The sequence below is a fragment of the Ambystoma mexicanum genome, chromosome 2q (assembly GCF_040938575.1).
Source record: "Ambystoma mexicanum isolate Mex_15411 chromosome 2q, UKY_AmexF1_1, whole genome shotgun sequence".
Lineage (NCBI taxonomy): Eukaryota > Metazoa > Chordata > Amphibia > Caudata > Ambystomatidae > Ambystoma > Ambystoma mexicanum.
In genome coordinates, this window is record NC_090924.1 from 997,413,970 (window position 1) to 997,441,128 (window position 27,159).

The 27,159-nt window shown below is 41.7% G+C and overlaps 1 protein-coding gene across 1 annotated transcript in view; it reads left to right on the forward strand.

The window, feature by feature from the left end:
• The window catches only part of TGM4 (transglutaminase 4), a 191,050-nt gene that overhangs the window by 67,816 nt on the left and 96,075 nt on the right, over positions 1-27,159 (forward strand). The window contains exons 5-6 of the mRNA XM_069648311.1: positions 7,707-7,825; positions 21,399-21,506. Of these exons, the coding sequence (XP_069504412.1) occupies positions 7,707-7,825; positions 21,399-21,506 (227 nt within the window). The remainder of the gene's footprint in view (positions 1-7,706; positions 7,826-21,398; positions 21,507-27,159) is intronic.

Here is a 27,159-nt window from a genome sequence, read left to right on the forward strand (position 1 = left end):
CAATCTGATACTCATTTTCCTATGATGGGAGGTGGTGTAGATGACACCTTCAGGCATAAATCCCTTGGTGAAAAGTACAGTGCTCTGACATCTAACACAGTCTTACATGAGATGAGACATAATAGTATGGCTCATTTTCTGGACACAGTCTTCAGATTCAAGCCACCATTCGCCCATGAAAATCCATTAGGCATAACACCACAGATGTACTACAGAGAGGAATAATGAGATTTTGGTGGATACGCACAAAACGAATGGCCTTCAGTTGATGTGAGACTAATGGATGCTGCCCCCAACCCCATGAGGGAGCCCTCCTCATTGTCATGACCTGCTGCGATGACTGATCTGTAAACTCCTACTGTCCTAAATGCCTTAGTGTTGACCACAAGTTCTTCCAGAAAATTCAGGACTTTCACTGCAGGTGATCGAAACATGATTACACACACATGTCAACATTGAAAAGGCTTCATTTTGGCACTTGAAGGTAAAATGTGCCTAGCGTCTTTAAATATGGATTCAGCCTCTGATAAAAGGCTTTGGACAACCCAGCAAGCTCTGAAACCCACCAGGATACTAGGTCCCTGGAGCGGCCTTGCATCAGCGGTGCCTACTCCGGGGGACCTAACAAAACAGTTTGACTCTGTAGTAGTGGTATAATGAAATCCGAGGAAAATTGCAGTAGACCTGGAATCCACACTTGTAATGTCTAAAATGATATTAACATCACAGTTGCACCTTCCTCCATCACTGCTGCCAATGGGTATGCTATCAATATAAATGGCGGCTGGTAGACACTGGCCCTTGAACTCAAATTTACAGAAAGACATCAGATGCCACTGCAAAGGGGTTTGGCCTCCAATAAAAAAAAACGCTGCAGTTGGGCTCAACACAGGACGCAAAGAGGTTCATCTGAAATGGCTCCCATTTTGCTAACAATGAATGAAGCGAAAATGCTCTGATTCGCACCCATTCGTGGAGATCATGGGGTTCCTATAGGAGAGGATTTACTGCTAGGTGACGCTGAATACAACAGTGCCAAACGTTTTTTGCTGATTCCACCAAGAGTATACACTTCATGCCTCCAAGTTGACTGATATATCACACTGTCATTATATTGTCCCTCTTGAGCAGAGTATAGGTGTCCACGCTGTCACTTCTGAGAGCTACGATCATGAAGCAACCTGCCAAGAGCTCCAATCAATTGATTTTCTAGTTCCCTCAGTGACCATTTGCCGAGATTACGCTGCAATGATCCCCCAACTGGACCTCTTGGCATCCAATTTAATAGTAAGATCCGCTTCTGCCCGAGGATGGCTCTTCCATTCCAAGCCTCTGTGTGGTCCAGCCACTAATGACGATCTAGGTTTGCTTCCAAGGTTAGAGGCCCTACTGCAAGACAGTCCCTTGAGGGGATGGCAAAAGGTCAGTTGCTGAAGTCTCCACATCTCCATGATGACTTATTAGAGAACATATTGGGAAAAACATTTTCGTTGTCCTTATGGAGATGTGTATGTATGGTAGTTATTAAGCGCAACTAAGTCCCAAGGGCATCTAGGCGCTAAAGCTGGTGACCAGAAAGCCAACCTGAATAAAACTAGAACAGATGCATTTTCAAAACCCTATGAAACCGGGAACCATCAGTGATCTCTCGCAGCACCAGAGGCAGGGCATTCCACAAAGTGGGGACCAGTACTGAGAAAGAACGGCCACCAAGATGTACTCTCCGTTGATGTGGAATTATTAGTATGTTTTGAGAGGCCGAGCGTAAACACCTAGCGGGCTGATAATTAGTACATTTATTTTGTAAATATACTGCACCTACATTGTGGATTGCATGGTGAGTAATGCACAGTGCCTTACATTTAATCCAGGAGCTTACCGGGAGCAAATGAAGCTGGTGTAGCATGGCCCGTGCAGATGTACGATGATGGGCCTCAAGCACCAGCCGTGCTGCAGAGTGTTGCAAAATCTGCAATCGCTGAATCTGGAAGGCAGGTTGATCAAGATATATACTGTTACTGTAGTCAATCGACCCCATAATGCTGCTGTAACCTCCTGAGCTCTGTAATTGGGAAGGAGAAAAGGGAGCATCTTCCTGAGAGTTTTTAGTGTAGCAAAACCGGCATTACATACTGCCATAATCTGTGTGTCTCTAGAACCAGATGGTAAGAGCTTCACCCCTAAGCTCTTTACTGAGTTACAAGGAACGTGGCATGGTCCCAGGGACTCTGGCCTAAAATCTGCCTTCCAGTTTTCTCCCCATTCAATTTTAACCAATTCTCCGCCATCCAGTCCCCAATTGCTGCAAGGGACGTTTTCAGTGTCCCTGCAGACTCAAGACCCTGTGATTCTAGGCGGAACACTAGCTGCATATCATCAGCATAGGTGTAGAAGTGCACCCATGCTGTGCAATAAGATCCACAATAGGGCGGGGACAGAGATTAAAAAGAAGCAGAGAAAGAGAAGAGCCCTGGGGAACAGCACACGAAAGAGCAGTCGGAATAGAGTTATTATACTGCAGGGATACTGTTTGCAAATGATCTGTCAGAAAGGAGAATAGCCATTCCAATAGATTACCCCAGTTGTGGACCTGCTCCAGTCACTAGTCACTGCAGGAGAATCACATGGTCATCCGTATCAAAGGCCACAGAGAGAGCACAGAGGATCAACACCCTGACCTCCCTGCGGTCCAAGCGCAGTGCAGAGTTTTCTAACAGCGAGACCATGACCGATTCCGTATCCATACGTGGTGTGAAACCCGATTGATAATAACGTAGAAGTTTATTGGCTTCCATGAAGCAGGAAAGCTCCATGAGCTTCATAAGTACTGGGGATCTGAGTGATTTTACCGTCGCGGAATGGTCCACAACGGGAAAAGTCAGCATGCGAAATGTATGCAACACCGAAATGTTTGTAAATTTCCCATGTGGGCATCCATTAAAATCACACAGATTCAAACTGACACCCATACACACACACACACACACACACACACTCTCACTCACTCACTCCCCCACATTCACTCACTCACTCCCCCACCACACCCCCTACTTACCTTTCCTTCAGACACACTGTGTCACTGCGGCGCAGGTTCCCTTTCACTTCCGTGATCGGGAACCGGTGCCGCAGGGTCCTTTTCTTTTTTTTTTTTACTTTTGGTGAGCTGCGGAGGTGTCTCCCGCAACCCCCACCCACTTTACTGTATAGTATAGTGAGCGGGGTGTTGAGAGGGGCACCCCACAGCCCCCGGCATTTTTTGGTTTTTTATTTTTGCTCAGGTGAGCTGCAGAGGTGTCACTCGAAACACCCCGCTCACTATACTGTATAGTCTAGTGAGCGGGGTGTAGTGGGGAACTCCCACCAGAGCCCATACCGACCCCACCGAAAGACCCAAACACATACCACAAAAAGTCGACATTTTGGTAGTTAGAACTTTTTGTGGTGTGTGTTTTAGGTCTTTTGGTGGGGTCGGTAATTTTGATATGGACTTTTCGTCCTATTCCAAGTACTGGAAGGAATGACATAGGTCGATAGTCGATCGCTGCTACCTCTGGATCTGAATGCGCCTTCTTTAAAAGAGGAGTGACAAGAGCATGTTTCAAAGGGCAAGGAAAATTGACAGCTAAAAAGGAGTGTTGAATAGTCACAGTGAACGGAGGTATGATTTTATGAGGAAGAACCTGAAGGATGTCAAGAGGAATTGGGTTCATGGGGGAGGCTGACTTAAGTTTGTTCAGCGCAGTAGCAACTGTCTCGTCAGTAACTATTTTGAGTTGGAAAGATTCCACAGAGATAGCCAATAAAGGTGCCATAGTCCCTCCCACCTGTGGACTGTGGACCTCTCGTACATCTGGGGTAATAGCTTGCCTAATTTTACCAATTATCTTTGAAAATAAGGTACTGATCATATCATATTGAGTTTGGGAGCCCAAGGAGGGACTTCCTGGTTGAATCAGTGAAGGTAGCTCTTTTGCAACTCTAAAGAGTTCCAACGAGGAGCAAGATGCGGAAGTGATACGATTGGCAAAAAAATGAGACTTCGCTACTTTAATCGCACCATGACAGGAATGCACTGCCTGCTTATATGCTAATTTAGCTTCAAGTTTATATTCCAAGCATCATCTTCATTCTTCTCAATGACAACCCCGCTTAAAGGCCGGCAGATTCATAATGTGAGATGCACTTTATGATAAGGGAGGGTGTTGCAAGGGTAATGCTTCACCTGTAATCCTCAATCATATTTAAAGGTCTTGTGTGCAAATAATATGGCCTGAATATGTTTTTTGGTGTATCAGTTTATTTTTTAAGAAAACATGGAAGTAACCTTGTTCATTATTATAACATTTTTTGGAAGAACATTTGTGATCCTCTGCTAAAAAGGGTAGCAGGCCAATAATGCATAGAGGCCTGACTTTATTGACCCATAGGTGGAAAATGTTGTATCTGTTTTATGTCTTTATGTCTGAGCTGCTGAATGTTGATGTGAATGATGTCAGAGTGAGTGTGAGGTCATAACGGAATGTGCTAGCTATGAACCATCCCAAGGTTCCATTAAAAGATAGTCAGTTGGAGAGATGGAACCTGGGTGGTGGCGCCCAGTAAATTCTCCCAGTAAGATCTTAAGGACTTACTAAATAACCGACATAATCCTTAAATAAAGCAACTATAAAGACTTACCTGAATGGTATGGAGTGTCATTGTAAAAGAAATCAATAAATCAATTATTACTAATTACCAAGTTGAAAGATTTTCTCTAGTTAGAGAGCACCAAGATGCCTGGTTATTAAGAGTTGCTTGAATATTCATTATGGAAATAATGTAAAGCTTTGATTCCACATATCAGAAACTGTATATTGCTATATACATATGATTTTTAATATGTCTCTGTGTATAATTCACAAAAATGTAATGCATTTGCATCAGCTTTTTGAGTAGTCCTATGTTGAGACACACACCTACTTAATTGTTCAGTGGAGAGCCTGAAGTCTTGGGTAATACGTTATTGTTATGGCAGAAATCAAAAACAAAAATATATTCAGAAAAAGAAAAAAGGAAAGGGACAAAGCGATTTTGATAAAAAATGTTATCTCTCTCACATATATATATATATATATATATATATATATATATATATATATATATAAAAGGGGCATTTGTGGTTATGTGCTCAGCATACTTCTCAACATGCCCCAGACCTGAACTTAGCATGTGGGTTGGTTCCATGGTGTAGAAAATGTGAAAAGTATAAAATATACATTTTGCTAATTTATGCAGTCTGCAATGCTTGGAGATGTGTGTGCCTGTTTGAAATGTGCAGCATATTTCCCAACATGCTACACACCTGAAATGTGGCATGTGGGTAGTAGGTGCCATGGTGTAGACAATGTAAAAAGTATAAAATGCATATTTTTAAAATGTATTATTTCAGCGGTCTGAAATGCTTGGATATGTGTGTGGCTGTTTGAAAGGTTCATCATACTTCCCAACATGATACAAACCTGAAATTTGGCATGTGGGTAGGTTCCAAGGTGTAGACAATGTAAAAAGTATAAAATGTAAATGTTTCAATATTTTCTTTTCTAAGCAGTATGTATCATAATTGAGGTAAGACACTCTTGATTGGAGGTGAACATAACTTTATTTAAGGTTCACATCAAATGGCTGCAGCTCTCTCCGCTGATCTTCCACCAACTGCCTCCACCATTCTGAACATCTACATTCCAACTTTCCTGTGGTTCTAATGGTGGAACAGGTGTGTTCTACATAGAACTGTGTGACCTCAATGGTGCTGAATGATGCTCAACATTGAATGGTACAATATAACAGTATGGTGTGGGTGTGTGTGTGTGTGTGTGTGAATGATGCTCAACATTGAATGGTACAATATGACAGTATGGTGTGGGGGGGGTGGGGGGGTTGGGTGTATGTGTGTGTGTGTATGTGTGTGTGTGTGTGTGTGTTCGTGTTCGTTCGAAATGTTCACCATACTTCCCAACATGCTACAAACCTGTAATTTGGCATGTGGGTAGGTACCATGGTGTAGAGAATGTAACAAGTATAAAATACACCTTTTTTGGATGCTCCAACTGAAAGTAGCTGGAACCAATTTACGGAATTCATGCTTTTCTCATGGTCAGCTTTATGTGGCTTGCTACAGAGTTGGAACATGATACAATTTGCTCAAACTGGCTCCTACAGGAAAGACTAGCACTATTGTCTACAAAGAAGCACTGGTTTAGTTCATTAAATAAACATCAAACTAGGACTGAAGTAGGAATTATGAGTACACTTGCTAGTGGAAATGAAACATTGAATTTGGTTAGGTATTCTGTTAATAATCTTTTTCCACATTTGGCATTTTTGAGCATTGAGCATTTTTCCTCTTTTCCCCCTCTAGTATCGTAACACACTACCCTCCAACCCTTCATATCCCAACCCCAAAAATGCTCCACACCTTCCACTCTGATTTTGTGGCACTGCTCCTTTTGTTTAATTTTCCACAGCCCACCCCCTTCCCCAGCCACACTTCCTTAAAAAAAGAGAAACATTTTTATCATAAATCAGCTCAGAACCTGGACCATATTTATCTTCCTTCTTTGTTCATTCTTCAAAGTTGAATGCTTGCTTTATTTTGCTGGTTAAAGTACTAATTTCTTCATTGGCATTTCAGCTTCTTCCAATGTTTTACAAATAACGTTGTATCCTTATGCAGTGCTTTCAAGTGTGCTGGATCCTGTATCAAAAGTTGATCTCTTAGTTGATCCCTTGTATCTCATAGTATTCCTTCAATTGTCATTGGCGCTCAAGTACCTCTTTACTAAACGTGGGCATGTTAAAAGAAAGTAATTCCCTAGAAATTCCCCACATCAACGCCTTCATTTTGCTTGTATTTCTAAATTGTAGTCTGAATGGTCCAGCTAATCTAATCTAATCTAACAATATAATAAAAGGCCAGATGTATGTTTGTCCCTGTATGTTTGTCTGATACAGTCATAGCTTTGCCTGTTGTCACCGCTAGAGGAAGCTTTTGCCTTAGGATATATAGAGATAATGCCAATTCGCATAACTTTGTCTGTTGTCACCGCTAGAGGGAGCTGGTGCCTTATGATATAAAGTGGTCCATCTGTTAATGAATACCTGCACTTAGGCCCATATATACGGGCTTCTACACTAGTTTATATATATTTTGCGCATGGGAGCTAATGATTACACCTGAACTGTGTAAGCTTAACTAGTATATGTTTGGGCATTGATGAAAGCTATAAATCCGTCTTTAGATCGCTCTCCCTGCTCTACCTCTACAAATAATGAACTCCATGTTTGTTTTTGGTGACACACTTTGGACCTCCCATCACAATCTCATCAAATAATATAATATATTGATGCTCAATATGCTCATTGGAATATTTGATAATATTTATTTAGGTTTTATATTTGGTTTACTGTGTATATTAGAATGCTGAGAAAAATTTGTTGGTAAAAATTGTACAATGTAAAACTGAAAAAGAAAGATACATAAATAACATCTTGTTGAAAGATAACTCAGCTAAATACAAGTAACTTAAATACTCCAAAACAAAGATAATTTACATTGATAAAATATGCTTGGAAAAATTCACATCTATGTGTCATAGATTAATTACTACAATTCAGAAACATTTTAATTATGTTTTACTAATGTCTATATATTCCTATTATTTCTCAAGGTGATAATGTCTTCATGCCGGAAGAGCATGAAAGGAAGGAATATGTTTTATGTGACACTGGATACATATATGTTGGCTCAGCGAACAGTATAAGTGGAAGACCCTGGAACTTTGGGCAGGTAATGTAAAGGATTCACAATTTCAAAAAAGTTTGAACCCTACCACCCTAATTAAAGTTGCTGCAGTTTCTTTTCACCAAATCCACTTTTTTTCACTAGGTTCTCTTTCAAATCTTAGTTTATTGATAATAATAGCACACATAGTAAAATAGTAATAAAGATAACTACTTTTATAAAGACAATGATAAACTGAAGAGTTTCTTTTAAGAGAGTGGCTAAGACAAAAGAGTTTTATTAATCTACACATTTATTTTTATACATCAAATAAAAAATACAAAAAAGCATGTGATTTCTCAAGCAGAGATCTTTATTTTGGAAACAGAAACAATTTCATGTCAATTTATTAGCCGTTTCTTCCTCTCCTGTTTCTGGGGCTTGGAAGGGCACAACGGATCTGTCTTTGGGATGCCCAAAAACTCTCAGATAGAAAACTAGACTCACTCAGAGACCCACGGGCACTTTGAATGAGCAATAAACATTCTGGGCGATTCATAGCCTTTCTGACAGATCCACAGTCTCTGCTGGGAACAACAGATTATGTCAGAAGCATTGACTTCCTAGTAAACCAACGGGCTCTGTGTGGACTAGGGAACAGAGTCTGACATACAAACTGCTGGACACCCAAAGACTAAGTGGGATACACAAAGATCCCCTTGGGATAGATGAATAGTCTCTAGATCACTGAAACCCTGAGTGGTCCACAGACTATCTTGGACACGTAGATACCTTTTAAAGACACATGGAGCCCCTGGGAGGTCTACAGAAACACTAGCACTAGGGATAACATTTTTTTTTGCTATAAACCCACAGAAGCCACTAGAGGGAATACAGACTCTTCTGGGTACTTAAAGTACTGTGTTGCACCCGGAAACCATCTGAAACCCATGGACAGTCCAGGGAAAATCACGATACTGTGGTTAAAATTGCATACTCTCTAGGACACCAAGAGCCAATCTAAGAAGAAGAACACCAAAAGTATCTACTGGACACACATCTTTTGGACAAGCACAGGTTGTGCAGAGAAAATGCACACTCTCTGGAACACCATCATCTGGTATACCCACATCCATCCGGTGAGGAGAGTTAATAGACCACTCAGTGGCATAAGATACGATAACTGGACCCCACACAAAAAGTGCTGCAGGTGGCCCTACAATTTTTTCACCCATAGTCATGCATAGGTCTTGGTACAATATAAACACCCGGGTACAGTTGAAGCCCTCTTTGCACTATGGGGAGTTCAGGTCAATCTTTTACACTATCCACTGAAACTCTCCAAGATGGTATCAGTGGGTACCTACGGAATCTGTAGGAGATCCTCAAATTCTGTGTGTTCAAGAAACTATGGGAAACTTTCAAATTCCAAGAGGAATGGAGAAGAGCTGGCTCCTGGAATGGTTCATCTAGTGTAGGATGACCAGACGTCCCAGTTTTGCCGGGACTGTCCCGGTATTTGGTGCTCTGTCTCCCTTTCTCAAGATCATGTTCCCATTGGAAACTGCAGTGTTCCTGATTTTTTGTAGTAGGTCTTTATAGCTGGCAGGCACAAATGCACAATCTCGCAGAGAATAAATGCTGCATTTTACAACTTTAGATAGTGTTAGTTTGTGAAGAATTATTATTATTTTTTTTATTATTAAATATATGTGTTTCTTTGAACATAACACTAAAACCCCCTTCTCCTCCAAACACTGCTGGAGTGTAGTGCCTTGACAGCCACTTTCAAGAGTTAGTCCTACTTTTATGTTAATTGCCCTGTCCCGGTTTTTTACTTTTTAAATCTGGTCCCCATAATCTAGTGCCACTCCCTCACTTCCAGATTCTGGTTCCGGAGATTAACATCCAGGTCTGGCGAGGCACTGACATTGCCATTGTGTAGCATGGACCATGTGGATGCTATCTGAGGCATTTTGCTTGGTGAATTCATCAATAAAATTAACATTAACATTAAAAAGATATTTGAGCTGATTAAAGCATCCCATCATTTTAGAATTGAAAATCACCTTACAGTCACAGGAACAAGTAGGAGCAATTATGGAAGCTCTTCTTAGCAGCATAGTCAATTGATTTCCTCTAACTTGACTCTAAGTGCTGAAATTTCTGTTTAATAGAATCAGGACCTGCATTAAATGAGCCTTATGCCTAGATATGAACTACAACTGCGAAGAGCATACTAATGTGTCTAGAGCCTAAGAAATAGCCGTCTTAAATGCAGTTTAAATGGTCTCAAATGAAGTGAACCCCACAAAAGGTTTTAAAACATTTCAAGGAGATGTCTTTAACTCCAAAGAGCAAAGAATCTTCTTAGATAAAATTCCTAATCACTACTAAAGGTGAAACCGAAATAGAAGAAAAGAGTGAGTGATCTTACCACACTATTAGGCATATTTTAAGACTCTACACAGAACTGTAATGATTAAACCCCTTTCATACGTACGATAAAAGTGTACAGGACCAAAATAAGATTAGCAGAAAATTTAAAATAGAGATTAGACAGAAGGGGTTAGATGTCACTAGTACTGTTAGTCTAATAAAGAGGGTAGAAACAAAGGCTGAAAAATGGGCGTAGAGCCTGATGTTCCATTCTATGGCAGCAGGATGGAAAGGCGATGTTGGCTATACTTGAGAGGTAGTCTCTGACCAATTTTCTGACTTTTGTAAATATGTTTGAGATTAACCAGGTGGAGGCCCAGACGAATCCCATTTTAGAAGAGCAGTGGGTGCAGTATTTGTCAGCACTATATGGGAGGAAAGTAGGGGGGTGTGTTGGATTTATCCATGAATAATAGTACATGGGATTTAGATTTTATGCCAGAGGAGGTGGAAGGATTGATTAGGAGTGGGATCAGCTCAAGAGCTGGTGGTCTTAACCAACTCTTGAATGCTATTTTTAAACAGGCTCCTGAGTTTGGGGGTCTATTTTGTTCTTTCTGTTTAAAGACATTATATTTAAACAGTACACCCCTGGGTCTTGGAAAAATGCACTTGTGATCCCCATATACAAAAAGGGCAATAGAATGGCGCCAAACATATGCCTATAACCCTAATTGATGCAGAGTGTACAATCTTTGCTGCACTGATTTTGGGAAAGCTGGAGAGTTCAGCTAACGAGGCACTGTTGCTAAGGGTAGCTCAGACGGGTTTTTCGCGAGAGGTGTCGGACCGGACTGTAATGGGCTTACGACCTGTGTACAGTCATTGTCTTGGGGAAGCACACATCCCTTATCTATATGGCCTCCTGAGACATCTCTACAGCATTTGATTTGGTTGATCGGCATATATTGTGGAATAAACTGCATAGGTGGGGAATTCTGACTGGGCCCCTAAAAATTCGGATTTATCTCCATTTGGAGACCTTGATACAGGTTAGGCTAAACCAAGAGGGAGAACTGTCAATAAAGATTGACACTGTATCTGGCATGGAGCAATGGTGTGTGCTGGTGCCTTGACTTTTGAATCTATATGTAGCCGATATAGGTGAAGTTTTAGAAAACGTGTCTTTTGTTTCCCCTAAATTAGGAAACAAAAAGTTATCATTGCTCACATATGCAGATTACTTTTTACTGTTAGATTTGATACCAATTGGTCTGAACCGCTTGTTAATGGTGTTTACCCAGTTTATGGAGGAGAATAAACTTAAAATCAATCCGATGAAAATAAAGTGGTGCCGTTCCGTCAGGAGGATAAGAAATGCAGATTCAACTGGTCTATTGAAAGGGTAAGGCTTGAAACCACAAGTCGCTTAGTGTATTTGAAGCTCCTGGTATCGGCAAACCCAAATAAGAGCCATCACAGAGTAATTTAAAAAAAGAAAGCAAATATGCTGGCAGCACAGATGGTAAACATGTATGGGAAATTCTCCCTGGCACCAGTCCTAAAATATTCTATTGGTATGATAGTCCCAAAACTCTTGTAAGGGCTAAAGGTTTTTCTGGATTGGCTCTTAGAGGAGCAAGACTATTATGAAGCCCTTTTATGTCAGACAACCTTCTATTTTGTTCCAAAATGTGTTCCACTCGTGGAAAATTAAGCATGAGCTGGGCCTACAATCTCTGCGTAGTAGGGTTGTGTGGAAAAAATCTGGCCTTGTACCATACAATATTGTGCTCTCCACAGGGTACCATGTATTCAGAAATTGGATTAGCTTCTTTGGTATCTACTGGCACTTTGGTCAGAGATTTTATGGCTAGTTGTGTGAAATATCTTGAGGAGACAAACTTGCCCAGGCACACTTTGATCTGTAATCCTATGAAGGTGAAGAGGGACATGGTTTTAAGAGACTGTATACGAACAAGAGAGAAGCTATGGGGATTTACCTTGTATGCCCAGCTAACGTGCCTACATAAAAGTGTTGGTATAGTGGACCCTTATATATTGAAATTACCAGGGAGGTCCCATGGAAATGAATTCATGAGGTTCAGGCTAAATGTTTTATTGACAAAGGAAATGGTTTGTATCCTTAGCGGTATACCAAGATAATTGGATTTTTGTAGGTTCTGCTGCAGTACGAGGGTGGGTGAATCTTTAAATCTTGCCAAACCCTGATCCCACAGCATATTTCCTTTCCGGGAAAGTTTTTGTATAACACAGCACAGGTGGATACCTGGATAAGTTTTAATCAATAGGACCCTCAAATAAATCATGGGCATTTAAAAATGTAGATCGAATATTAATCAAGTTGAAACTTCTATTACACAATGATTCTCTTTACATGTTCTTTTTTTAAAGGTTTATGGTCTCAAGGTCAGTTTTAAATCCAGAACAAAAATATAATCATGGTGGGGGTCATTATGAGTAGGCCGTAATACAGGTTTGGTGGTGAGGTGGAGGATTGCCCTTCAGCAAAAGGCTGAAGGCAAATCTGCCACTTTTCAGCCAACTAATCAGCAAAATCGGCAGAATTACTGACGGCAGAATTACTGCTGGTGGTAATTCGGCCGAAGTCCCCATGGAGTCCTATGGGCTCCAAAAAAATGGGATTTACACCACCTACCACCACTTGTAATCCAGTGGTCAATCTACCAGACGATGTGGTGGTAATGGTTATTCCATTTGGGGGTAATTCAGTGGAATTACCACTGAACTACTGCCAAACTCGTAATGAACCCCATTATCTTAAAGGTAAGCCATTTCCAGAGTACCTTAACTATTTTCCAAACTGAAAATAAAGATGAGTGATTAAAAGACAAATGAGGCTCGGACTGGCTCTAGCCTGCAGCGCCCATATAAGTGTGGCATATCCGGCATTCATAGATGTCTACTTCTGAGTCATGGTTGATGTTTTCCAAAATGGCACTCGGATACACGTGCTGTAGCAAAATGGATACAGGTGAGCAGACTCTTCTTGAATTATGAACTATTTTCTATGGTACAGACATACTGCTTACATCGCCGGTCCTAGGATTTGCGGGTTCTTGGCCAGTAAAAATAATTGCATGCCCTCCTGATTTACATATATAGTGACATCACAGAAGAGTCTTTGATACTGGAGGTTATCATGGGAAGTTACATTAAAAGAAGTTGCCAGGAGTAAGGCTAGTGAGAAATAAACGTTTAGATGTACAATATATGAATGGTCACTCATATATGGGGAAATAACATGAGTGAGTAGGGGACAGTGTCCGCTCATTTACTTGTAGGCGTCTAATTGGCAGATAAGTCATAGTGAGAAAAAATCATTTGCCCAGGAGCAGACACTTTGGTCAAGTGGAGAAGCTAGTCTTTAAAATCAACCTGCAATCCAGGAACTTGAACACATAACTTCCCAGCTGTAGTTTACTGCAACCTTAGTTTGAAAACACCATCTGTCTTTGGAATGCAGGATGACGCATTGTGATGGTGTTTTGCTAACTGAAGTTACCTGTTGTTTTTGGCAGTGGTTTCATGATTGCTTTCACTTTTATGGTGTATATAGTTGGCCATATTTCCAAACTAGCAGTATGCTTTTAATTCTGAAGCTACTGATGAGGATAGTTTTGACTGTGACAAAAAATGAAACTCTGAGCAATGCTTTTTTTACATATGGTGAGCTAAATACCTAGAGAACGTCTCTGGCTGTGACAGAAGGTTCCAAAGACCTTGCGATAGACACAACAAAGTGTCTCTACCGCAGGAATTACTTATCATGAGATCGAAGCAGAACCTATTTACCAGGGAAATCTTGAGGTTGTGAGAGCAAGAAACTTTGAAGGTCTTTAAATATTAACAAAATCAGTACTGGGTCCAGGGAAAACAATCCCTCCAGTATTCTCACCCCCATTTTGGCTCCCAAAAATATTCACTTCACAAGTACCCAAATCATACTAATTCACCTGGACAATTTCAGACCTTAGTGAAATGTGTTCAGCAAAAACAGTAAGCATGCAGCATTTTCCCTCGTCCTGAATGTATAACTAGAACTATCAGAATGCAATTTAGATGTGTTACGAAGCTTCAAAGCTGATCATTCTAATGTGTTGCTCTGCAAGCTTTTAGATGCATTAACTTGCTTCAAACCTGATCATTCTAATGAGTTGCTCTGCAGGCATTTAGATGTGTCACTTGCCTTTAAAACTAATTATCCTATAGAGTCGCTCTGCAGGCTTGTAGATGTGTTACTTGGCTTCCAGCCTGATTATCCTTATGAGTTACTCTGCAGTCTTGATCATCCTATAGAGTCGCTCTGCAGGCTTGTAGATGTGTTACTTGGCTTCCAGCCTGATTATCCTTATGAGTTACTCTGCAGTCTTGATCATCCTATAGAGTCGCTCTGCAGGCTTGTAGATGTGTTACTTGGCTTCCAGCCTGATTATCCTTATGAGTTACTCTGCAGTCTTGATCATCCTAAGGAGTTGCTCTGCAGGCTTTTAGATGTGTTACATTGGCTTCACACTTGATCATCATTATGAGTTGCTCTGCAGGCTTTTAGATGATGTGTTACGTGGCTTCAAGCCTGATCATGCTAATGAGTTGCTCTGCAGGCTTTTAAATGTGTTACTAGACTTCAAACTTGATCATTCTAATGAGTTGCTATGCAGGCTTTTAGTTGTTTAATGTGGCTTCAAACCTGATCATCATTATGAGTTGCTCTGCAGGCATTTGGAAGTGTCACTTGCCTTTAAAACTGATCATCCTATAGAGTCGCTCTGCAGGCTTGTAGATGTGTTACTTGGCTTCCAGGCGGATCATCCTTATGAGTTACTCTGCAGGCTTTAAGAGGTGTAACTTGCCTTTAAACCTGATCATCCTATGGAGTTGCTCTGCAGGCTTTTAGATGTGTAACGTGGCTTCATACCTGTTCATCCTAATGAGTTTCTCTGCAGGCTTTTAGATTTGTTACATGGCTTCAATCATATTCATCCTAACGGGTTGCTTTGCAGGGTTTTAGATTTGTTACATGGCTTCAAGCCTATTCATCCTAATGAGTTGCTCTGCAGGCTTTTAGGTGTGTAACGTTGCTTCAAACCTGATCATCCTAATGAGCTGCTCTGCAGGCTTTTAGATGTGTTACGTGGCTTCAAACCTGATCATCCTAATGAGTTGCTCTGCAGGCAATTAGTAGTCTCACTTGCCTTTAAAACTGATCACCCTATAGAGTCGCTCTGCAGGCTTGTAGATGTGTTACTTGGCTTCCAGCCTGATCATCCTTATGAGTTACTCTGCAGGCTTTAAGAGGTGTAACCTGCCTTTAAACCTGATCATCCTATGGAGTTGCTCTGCAGGCTTTTAGATGATATGATATGATATGGCATTTGTAACGCGCCTATACACAAGTGTTTCGAGGCGCGATGAGGCAGGGAGGGAGGACAAAGGGAAGACAGACAACGATCTTACTAGGCCAGGTGTCATTCAAATCGCGCAAGTGCATGGGAAGAGGGGAAGGGAAAGTGCAAGGGGACAGGGAGAGGGGAAAGTGCAGTACAGGGGTAGTAGAATAACAAGATAGATAATAAAGGGCCAGCTGGTAGCAAGTGCAAGGTAAGTGCAGACAAGTGCTGGGAAGGGGGTTGAAGGGATACAGAGACAGTCCCGCAGTGCAGGGGTTGCCAGGGAGGCAATGCAGGGGGAGAGTGGCTGGGCCAGGGACTGAGATCAGTGAGAGTGGCCCAGTTGTGCTGATTCAGTGCAGTTTCAGTCAGGAATTTAGCAGGGGAGAGGTGGAGAGAAAGCAGAAGCAAAGAGGAAGGTTTTGAGGTGATTCCGGAACCGGAGATGTTTCTCATCAAGTTTCAGGGAGGCAGGAAGGCTGTTCCAGAGGGTGGCCCCTGCCGCGGAGAGAGATCTACCCCCAACTCATTGCTTGGAGAAGCGGCTGACCCTGAGGGAGTTGGAGGCAGATGAGCAAAGAGCTCGAGAGGGAAGATATTTAGGAAGAGAGAGTTGAAGGTATTTTGGTCCCAGGCCCCAGAAGGCCTTGTGGACAATGCAGAGGGTTTTGAACTTAATCCTCGCAGCCACTGGGAGCCAGTGCAGAGATTTCAGTCCTGGAGAGATACGGTCCCTGGGCTTGAGGCCAAGGACAAGTCTCACAGTCCTATTCTGGATGAGTTGCAGAGTAGAATCTCAGTCTTACTGGCATTAAGGCAGAGGTCGTTGGCAGCACACCATTCCTGGATGTGCTACGAAGCTTCAAACCTGATCATCCTAATGAGTTACTCTGCAGGCGTTTAGCTGTGTTACATTGGCTTCACACCCGATCATCATTATGAGTTGCTCTGCAGGCTTTTAGATGTGTTACGTGGCTTGAAGCCTGAGCATGCTAATGAGTTGCTCTGCAGGCTTTTAGATGTGTTACTAGACTTCAAACTTGATCATATTAATGAGTTGCTCTGCAGGCTTTTAGGTGTGTAACGTTGCTTCAAACCTGATCATCATTATGAGTTGCTCTGCAGGCTTTTAGATGTGTTACGTGGCTTCAAGCCTGATCATGTTAATGAGTTGCTCTGCAGGCTTTTAGATTTGTTACATGTCTTCAATCATATTCATCCTAATGAGCTGCTCTACAGGCTTTTGGATGTGTTACGTGGCTTCAAACCTGATCATCCTCATGAGTTGCTCAGCAGGCTGTAAAATGTGTAACTTGGCTTTAAACCTGATCATCCTTATGGGTTGCTCTGCAGGCTTTTAGATGTGTTACTTGGCTTCAAACCTTATCATTCTAATGAGTTTCTCTGCAGGATTTTAGATGTTTAACGTGGCTGAAAACATGGTCATCATAATGAGTTGCTCTGCAGGCTTTTAGATGTGTAACTTGGGTTAAAACCTGGTCATCCTAATGAGTTGCTCTGCAGATTTCAACTGAGAGCAACATACCATTCCTACTCCTTGGTTGGAAGGGAAGATTTTCTTCCCTCTGCTAAACGCAGAGTGAGGACCGCTCTTCACAACACTGGTGTGTTAGCAGACCCCACATGCAACCTTGATTCCTTGCACCAGGCGAACCTGAGTTTCAGTGCATTCTTTGAACTTCGTAGTGCAGTCGTAAATGCCTCCTGCCATGTATTTGTATAGCATGTGGCATTTCCATGAATTTCTATTGGATCTGCCAGTTTGTACCAACTGCTAAAGGTTGGCGGATTCCATAGGATTCCAATGCATATTTGCCATCATGAGAATCAGATGCTTATGAATATCCATTTGTTTTTGAACGGTGGAGCGGATTGGGTGGTGAGCATGTACGTTTTGTTTTGAGTACCCACCAGAGCCAGTCAAAACCTTCAAAATCCCCTGGCGTGACAAATGAGGTTAAAAACCATGGAAACATCTTTTACTCGCGATTTTAGCTCCTCATTTAACACACCCACAGATAGAAAAATTACTGCCTAAATATGGCCCATTGTTAGGGAGGATTTTATTCTCAGGCCTCCCAATATTTGCAGATAAGGCACAGTAAGATTAACCTGATTTGCCCAGGATCGCACACTTTGCTTAAGTAGTGAAACCAGGATTTTAACCCAGTCAGCGATTTAAGCCCTTGGCCAGATATCTTCCCTTATTAGAGTTAATATAAGTATTTGTTAAGGTTTGTGTTTGAAATGATTAGATAATATTTGAACAGCAAATCATTTAAAAGTACACACATTACACAAATCATTAAGCTGACCTCATATACATTGTTTAAGAAACATGTTGTTAAAAAATAGGTTTATAGGTTTATTTTACCCATTTCGAGTAGGAGATCACAGTAAAAGCCTTCAAAAGTGTATACTGTTATTTAAAAGTGTTTTCTTAGTGAAAGAAAATGCAATACAATGGCCCTCATTAGAAGGTTGGAGGAACCATGCCGCTTTTAACGGCATGGTTGCCTCCTTACCGCAATCCGGGCCCGGGTTCCTCGAATGAGGAATTACCGGGCCATCGCAACCCTGGCGGACCCGGTAATTCCCCGTCTGAGGAACCCGGACCCGGTCCATCCCCATTCCCATTCAAGCCCCCATAGGGCTCTATGGGAATGGGGATGGAACTAACAACAGGCCCGTTAATGACGGGCCCGTTGTTAGCTCCCTGGCCTCCTCGCGGGACCGGGTAAGGACGCCTGGTTTTTCCAGGCACCCATTGCGGGTCCCACGAGGAGACCTCGTGGTAGGGCGGAATGGGTTTACTGGCACCGGCACCTTTACCGGTGCCGGTAAACCCATTCCGCCAACCTTCTAATGAGGGCCAATGTAATGTCACCTGCAAAAGTCTTTATTTCATAAAGCATGCAATGTTATGCTTCCTTCCCGTTCTCCCCCACCCACTCATTCACAACTCTTAATGGACAATAGCCCTTCCCCAGGCACCCCTGTGTCTGGGCAATCAACCTCTAATCACCCCGATTGTAATGCTTTGTTGACACAAAGCGAAAATGTGAGTGAAGTAGCTGTGCTTTCCTGTGCTTTGGCGTTTCACTGGAGAAAAAGTGAGCGCCAAGTTGGGACAATGAAACAAGGGACGGTGACAACGTTATTGAGTACCGGTACTCTCCTCATGCTTGAACAAGTCCCAGGCTCGTTCCGGCCTAAATATGAAGTGCAGGTACTCAGGGCTGGTTGGACCCAGCCCATTTAAAGAACTGAGCGGTTTCCAATACTTTCCAATATCAGCCTCAAGGGAGAGCAATACATGGGGGAATCAGCATGACATTTTTTTAATACACAAAAACGCATAACAACGCTTCTGTGGAAACGTTGAGACAGGCATGGTATCAAGAGAGATGACACAGACAACAGAACTCAAGTTTCAACGAGTTTTGTTGAGATGTCAGGATGGTGCAGTGTGGGAATTCTCTTAAATTAAACAGTGTTCAAAATTAAAGTCTTAGCTGCTCTCAGCTTAAGTTCGTCCTGAGCCTTATATTTCAAGCTTATTATAATTCCAATAGCTGTTAGTCTAACCAATGATCTGCCAAATCTTGAATTTCCATTCCCCAAGTTTAATTTATCACAGTTCATAAAAGGGTGTCTTGAGGTTTTCTTCCCCCAAGACAGTGCTTCTCAGTTCTTTAAGTTCTCAGCATTCCCTTCCCCAAGACTGCATTGTAGAACTCAATTGGCTTGTCACAAAGTTTCAGGCTTCTCACCATCTAGGGACTCCTGATCTCAGCGCAGTTTGCCGGACCACACGATCCGCCCATCACAGGTCATGCAACCAGGAGCCCTGTGCTTCTCATTGACTTGGTTTGCACAGTAGGTGAACTTCACAGTGGGGAACTCTCAGGTCTAGGCGCAGTTGTCAGACCGCATGATCCACTCCTCTCAGGTCGCACAGCCATAAGTTCCTCTCTTTTGGCCTCAGTTGTTACACTCTTTTACATCAGTTTTTTTCAAGTCTTCTCCAAATTTCTTTGTTAACCTCTTTGCTTTAGTTCTGTGTGCAATACTGCTTTCACACAGTGCGATACTCCTTGTCAGTTTATTCACCAATGTTCATTCAGTGTGAACAATACTTTCTCTCCTGCTCAGTATTTAATATAGCATATTTTCATTCACACTGTACTTCTCATTCAGTTCAGTATTTAAGTCTGTGTAATTGCGTTCAAACAATATTGTACGTTCACTTCAGTATTCATGATTTACCAATTGTATTCAAGTAGTGCTTTTCGTTCAGTTCGATATTCAAGATCGAGTAATTTCATTCAAACAGTGTCTTTCGTTAGATTCGATCTTTTCATTCAGTTCAGTATTCAAAATTGAGTAATTATCTTCAAGCAGCGCTTTTCATTTAGTTTTAATTTCTCTTCCTTCCCAGGCGCTTCTCTGCCCACAACGCAACCAGAGCGGCTGCAGTTTGCCGCCGTTCTGCTTTCCTTTCGTTTGCCAGCTCCCTCTGTCCTCTTTCACTGCAATAGGTTCCCGATCCTGCACACTCCATGCAGCTCGCTCGCTTCTGGTTTTGTGGGTCCTCTGGGATAGTGGCAAGTCTCTGTACCTCCAGATTTCCTGCCACCAAAATCTGCACCTAGCAGCTCTCTCTTCCTGCACCACGGCAGCTTGCTCTTCCTGCACCACGGCAGCTCTCTCTCTTTCTACTGATTTAGCATCCACCTTTTAATCACCTGAGACTTGTTAATAGGTCTCAGGTGTATGTTGCCAATTGGTATTGGCTGACCATAATAAATCAAATTATTGGGACATGTCTGACCTTCAGTAGTAGATGTCTGCACACTCATCTTCTTCGTCCCAGTACTATAGTGGTGTTTGACATAGGAAGTGTGTATTGCTCCTAGTCTCTTGTCTTTGTCTCATTACTATAGTGGTGCTTCCCATAGGAAATGTGCATAAGTCCTAATCCCATCTTCTTCGTCTCAGCACCACCTAAGGGTGAATTGGATTCATGGGTTGGGATAAAGGCTAAGGAGGGGTCAGATAGGTCAATGTTAGGAAAGGGGGGATACCATATCTTGCCCTCAGGCACTCTCTTCCCAATCACCAAGGACCCTGTACCCAGGTGATACTCCCTCGCTTGTCCACCCCAAGGGACAGGACCCAAAAGTGATGGCCCTTCCCTGGCCAGCTGAATAGAAGATCCCCGGGGAGTAGATGTGAGAATACCCTCCGGTTTTTTACAAATCCATCAGGAGGGATTCGTTTTTGCTAAGTGGAAGACTGCCATTTTACCCCCGGTGGGTGGGATTTGCTAGGAAGTACTGAGACTTTTCCAATGAAGCTTGATGCTGTGAAGCAGCTGTGGAGAATTCTATGCCCTCTGACTTTAGAACTGCTTTTAGGCTGAGGGAAAATTAGTGCAAGGCAAGTGAGCAGTTCCTCTCCAATATTCATTTCTGTCCCTCATTGAGGGTGGAAACCTGGTTGGAAATCACCGGAAAAGGTAATTTCCCCAGTTTTTTGGTTCTGCGTTGAGTTCTTTAAGTAGCAGGGGTGATGTCACGTTTAACCTTCTTGCCATTAATTCATTGTGGCATGAGCAAAGTGATAGCTGCTGAGCAGAGTTTTGATAGATTTATCACTGCAAATGTTGTTTGGTGGCAACAGTGGTTTCGTTGGTTATTGATCTTGATAATCACAACTGATGTTGGGTCATGTAAAACGGTTACGTGGCAAAAGCAATATTGAAATATATTAACATGTGCTCACTTTCTTCTTTTTCCAAATAGTTTGAAGACAATGTCTTGGAATCCTGTATGTATCTACTGGATAAAAGTGGCTTGAAATCTAGTGCCAGAAAGGATCCTGTGATTGTTTCCCGTGCAATGTCTGCAATGGTATGTCTACTACAAACTGCTTAAACCTTATTCACTCATTCAATCATTTGCAATGTATTTCCTCTGCCCCCAATTCATGGAGGAAGAGCATAGTTTTCAGATGATTCTTAATAAGTATTTGTTATGGTGGTGCAAGTGGCATTTCATTTCTAATTTGAAAATGTTACATTTTAATATGAATTATCAATTGTAGCTGTACTCTCAAGTAAGCTTAGGAAAGAAAACATTGTTTTTCACATTGTGCATTTTTATCTGGATATCTTGTTACTGAACCTAACAGAGTTATAATATATATATATATAAGATTTTGGACAAACACTGGTTCCTTCTTCAAAGGGACCCGGACATTTGGCAATCCATACAAACCAATGCCAGTGTAACCTTTAGAAAGGCAAAATCGATACAATCATAATCATCACCCGGCCTCTTTCAATCCCGTCCCATATTATCTGCCTCTAGCTGGCTTACCAATACATCTATGGGTTTTCAAAAATGTGCTAAATGCAAGGCTTGCAGATTTGGTTTAAACACAAAACAATACACGCATCCATGTGTTAGACGGAATATAAAGATAATGAAACACATTACTTGTTCAACCAAATTTGTTATATATGTGATTCTATGCAGCTACAAATTATGGTACATAGGGAGCACTAAACTGGAAGTCAAACCCGTATACTCCAACATCTGAGGTTGTATATAAATAATCAGGATCCAGCATATCCCCTTGCCAAACACTTGGATGAAGTACATGGAGGAGACATCTCTTCCCTCAAATATTTTGGTATTGATACCATATTCCAACATCCCAGGTAAGGGAATTGAGAGCAAAAAATGTGATAATATGAAAGCCGGTAGATTACTGATTATAACATCATGACCCCCAATGGTCACAATAAAGATGAGGAACTTTATACCTTTGTGGGAGATTAAATCAACGATCATAAGGATAACTCCTTCAGTATATGCAATAACGTACTATAATCTCTCACATAATTTAAATCTGACAAAACAGGCACTTAGTGGTGCTTCGAGTTGAGCTTAATTTTAATTGTTGTTCTTAAATATTAAGTTGTATCACTGTTTTTACCATACAAAGACCACATTTTGTCTTTGTTGGTTTTAAAATGTCACGCTATGGATCAGTTGTAGTAGCATTTTCCATTTCAAGAGCAATATGTGTTAAAACAGGGACCACACAATGTAGGTCCTTCTTCCATAGCTTGGTCTTGCCACTAGGAGTTACAAACACTGTGATTGAGTAAAGAACCAACTGTGTTACACACAAAATCCCTTCCCATCACCCCTCCGCCTCCCTTCCCCCTTTCTGATATCATGCACCATGCACTTTATCATGAGGTACATAGGATGGGTTATCCACTGCAGTGGCATAACCCTGCTACGTATACACATTTAGTTCTTGATATAACAAGGACGGGATCACAGGAGATTGCAAGTATTAAGTACCATGTGTATATTGTCCAACTCCAGCGAGGGTGGCAATATACAATGTCCCGCCATACAAAATAGTTTACATTAGGCACCTTATATAGAGCATCATTGTTGGGATTTGCTCCAATATAGAGCAAAGCAATAGAGCACTATGCACTTTATGGTGCAGTCATTGCATGCAGAGCACTTGATTATGTTTCCATAGATTGGGACGCAGATATAAGGTCAAATAAGACCTTCCAGCCTGGATTGGCTCCAACATCGAGCAATTACATAACTAGCACTATGCACCTTAAGGTTAGGCGAAGCCATTGCATGTAGATCATGTTATTATGTTTCTGTAGATTGGGACGTAAATACAAGGTTAATTAAGATCTGTCAGTCTGGAGTGGCTCCAATATCGAGCAGTTAGAGATAGAGCACTATGCACCTTATTGTAGGTTATTACATATTAAGCACTTTATTATGGGTCTATAGCTCAGATTGCCTCCTATTGTGGGAATTTGAGTATAAAGCACTATGCACTTTATGGCGAATTCTCTAGCTCATTAAAGCACTTTATCATGATGCTCCAAAATTCGAGGGTCTTGAGAGGCACCTTGCACTTTCTTTATGAACTTGTATGTTACAGATAATTACCACATATATTGTGATGGTATCAGTGCATCTTAATTAAATACTGAAAAGCTCTGCATTCCTAAAGTGCTAATGCAAGTGCAATTGCAAGTATGTCCAGTATTCTAGATGGATACTGAGCTATAATCCCACACATTAGAGCATACTAGGACAGTCCAAAAGACTATGGCCCTCATTACGACCCAGGCGTTGGACCATGGTGCTAATAGCATCATGGTCCATGCCGGAAACTTACCGACTCCGCCATGGCGGAATGGGGAATTACCGCCCCATTCCGAGGTTGGCGGGGCGGTAATTCCCCATGCCGCCATGGCCCTTCCCCATTCCCATTTTTGCCCCATAGGGCTCAATGGGACTGGGAAAGGCGCTAATTACGGCACTGTAAATTACGGTGCCGTAATTAGCTCCTAGGTCCCTTTGCGGGTTGGTTTTTTAACGCCTGCTAAAAGCAGGCGTTAAAGTGCCACACGCAAAGGGACCTCATAATCAGGCGTTAAGGGTTTAACGGCGCCGCCACCTTTTACGGCGCTGTTAACCCCTTAACGCCTGGGTTGTAATGAGGGCCTATATATTCATAAATTGCTAATGCACGTTCTATCAAAACAAACATAGCAGTACACATCTGTACCAGTGCAAACCTGCACAATTCATTTCAATAACATGAAGAGGGTATAATGGCAAATGCCCATTTGACACCCCATTTAGCAGCTACAAAATGTGCAAATCCAACATGTCAGTGCATCTTGGAAAACTTTTTAAGACTATTCTCTCATAAAGTGCTAATGCCAATCCTACTCAATTATATACAAAAGTAGAAGTGGAGACTGTGTAAATATGCTTTAAAAATTATTAGAAGCTATTCACTTATAAAGTGCTAGTGTCAGTCCTATTCCAAAATGTACAAATGTGCAAATGGATGCTGTGCAAATATGCTCCTTTACATTCCTTCCTAATAACGGATGTGAGTGTGCAAACTGCAAATGCATTAATAACAAAGTCATAGGGCCTCATTAGGACCCAGGCGGTCCGGAAATAACGGTGGCGGTAAACCCGCCGCCACCGTTGTTTCCGGACCGCCTGAGTCCGACCCCTGCAGGCGGGAGGTGATGTTCCCGCCAGGTCTGACCTGGCGAGTTTAACACCTCCCGCATGCAGGCGGACGAGGAAACACCGGCAGCATTACGAGATGCTGCCGGTGTTTCCATGATCCCCATTTCCATCGAGTCCCATAGAACTATCACGGGAATCACGGAGGCGGAATGGTAATACGAGTCCGGCGTTAATCAGGCGGTTTTACCACCTCGGTTAACGCCGGACTCGTAATGAGGCCCACACTATTCAATAATAAACTATCAAAAAAAGATAGAGGGAAAGAAAGAAAGAGTGATGGAATGCCAATGTCTCTCAAAAGGAGGAGGAATAAAGATATACACTTATTCAACATAAACTTCAGGCTCTTAAAAATAACCTGTAACAATGTAATTCATAATCAGGTCAAAAATTCATACATTTCTGAGTCTATGTTCAAACCTTGTCATCTCAAAGTGTTACATTTACAAATTAAGGTAGCTTCTATTTGGCGCAATTTTGATTCTCTATTACACAACCTTTCATGTTGTGGTATATGTGCCAAACCTAGAAATGACATTTCTTTAATATTTCGTTTCTGTTTTATTTTTAATAATGTTCTGTCAGAGGGTATGTTAAATCTCAATTATTTATGGCCCTGTAGTTTTGTACAATATGCAGCTTTAAAGGTCCTAGAGTGGAACCTATATAGTGTAAACCAAAGCTGCAAATGATCACATACACTACAAACTTAGTGAGGCACGTGATTCTATGTTTATAAGTCCATGGCATCCCATTGGAGCTGACAAACGGTTTCTTAGATACAAAATCACACATTTTGCAATCTGCACATTTCTTGAAGCCAACATTTAGATTTTTAGCCAGAAAATTGCCTGGTGTTTCGTTTTCAGTAACAACCATACTGGGAGACAAGAGTTTTTTCAAGGTCGGTGCTTTTCAATAGGTAAAACTAGGTGTAGTGCCCAATACCTTACTGAGATCTGTATCTGTCATGAGCACCTTCAAATGCTTATGCATAATAGATTTGATTTTTTTCGCTTGGTTATTCAACCTGTGATAAATCTAATGTTGTCTTCTGAGGCTTTAATCTTCAGTTTAAACAGGTCTATTCTAGTTTGTTGTTCTGCTTTACCGAAACACTCTGCCACTGTACTTCTGGCATAGCCCCTATTCATAAATCTTTGGCCAATACATTTAGCTTCTGTTTGAACGTCTACTTATCTGCTACATATCCATATGGCGCTCAAGAATTCACGATTGAGTACCATGGGATGATGGCTTATTATGTGTAGGGTGGAATTGGAACTGGTGGTTTTTCTATACAAACTCGATGTAAGTACGTTTTCAACAACTTGGAATTTGACCTCCAGAAAAACTCATTCGGTTTTACTCATTGCGGTAGTGAGCTCAAGATTCAGCGTGTTACAATTACGGATACCAATGTATTCATGAATCTCAATTTCTGTTCCATCCCAGATTATAAACAGATCACCGATAAAACGATGCCACATGACTATCCATTGGGTAAAGTGTTCCATGTCCTCTCTCCACACTATTTTGGTTTCCCACCAGCCCATATAGAGGTTGGCGTAGGTGGGTGCCATACAAGACACAAGTTTTCATTTTCTTTTTGGCCTCCCATCTTGGGGTGGTGGGCTGAATTCACAATCCAATGTTTCTCTCTTTATCCTAACTCCTTACCACTACTTTCCATCCAAAAAGAATTAAGTTAGTAGAGCTTTGGGGCTTTGTGTTGCAGGGGGAGTGCTCAACCTTTGCACCATCAGATACTTGAAATCGTTTTCTTGTCTTGCCATTTAAGATTCATGTAAATTGTGGGGAGTTTGAATTAATTGTAGTGTGAGAATCTTTGTATTTGTATTGCCACCACATTGGTGGTTGCTGCCCAATTATTTGATTTTGCTCTGATTTTTCATTGAACCATAAGATTAATAAATATTATATTGTTACACACCAGCCGGGTTCATGGTGCATTATGACACAGGGTGTTTGTTAGGGTGGGTGTGAGACGGGTTGGGGTCCTACTCAAATAAAGACCCAGGGTTAATTAAAGCTAATTGTGCGCCACATTCATTGTCAGTGGAAGAAGTCCCTGGTTGGACTGTGCCGTGTTATAAAACCGTTACATGGTTATAAACACACAAATCGTCACCCCTGACACAATCGATATAACATTGTTAATCCCCCACCCTCATCGGCTGTGGCCTATATACATGCTAATAATTACATTTAGCCCTTATTCCAATTGGTTCCAATGTCTTCTCGCTCCTCTTCACCACACGTGAGTAGCGTGCTTGTCCATCATGGAATGCTGAAAGGCAATTATTGGTTAATATCAACTGGCACCACCCAACCTTCGATCCTGACCACGTGACATGCACCTGGTTACCAACGTGAACTCAGTGGGTAACTTTGAGGTCAGCCTGGTTTTACGAACAAAGCAGTATGGGCATCG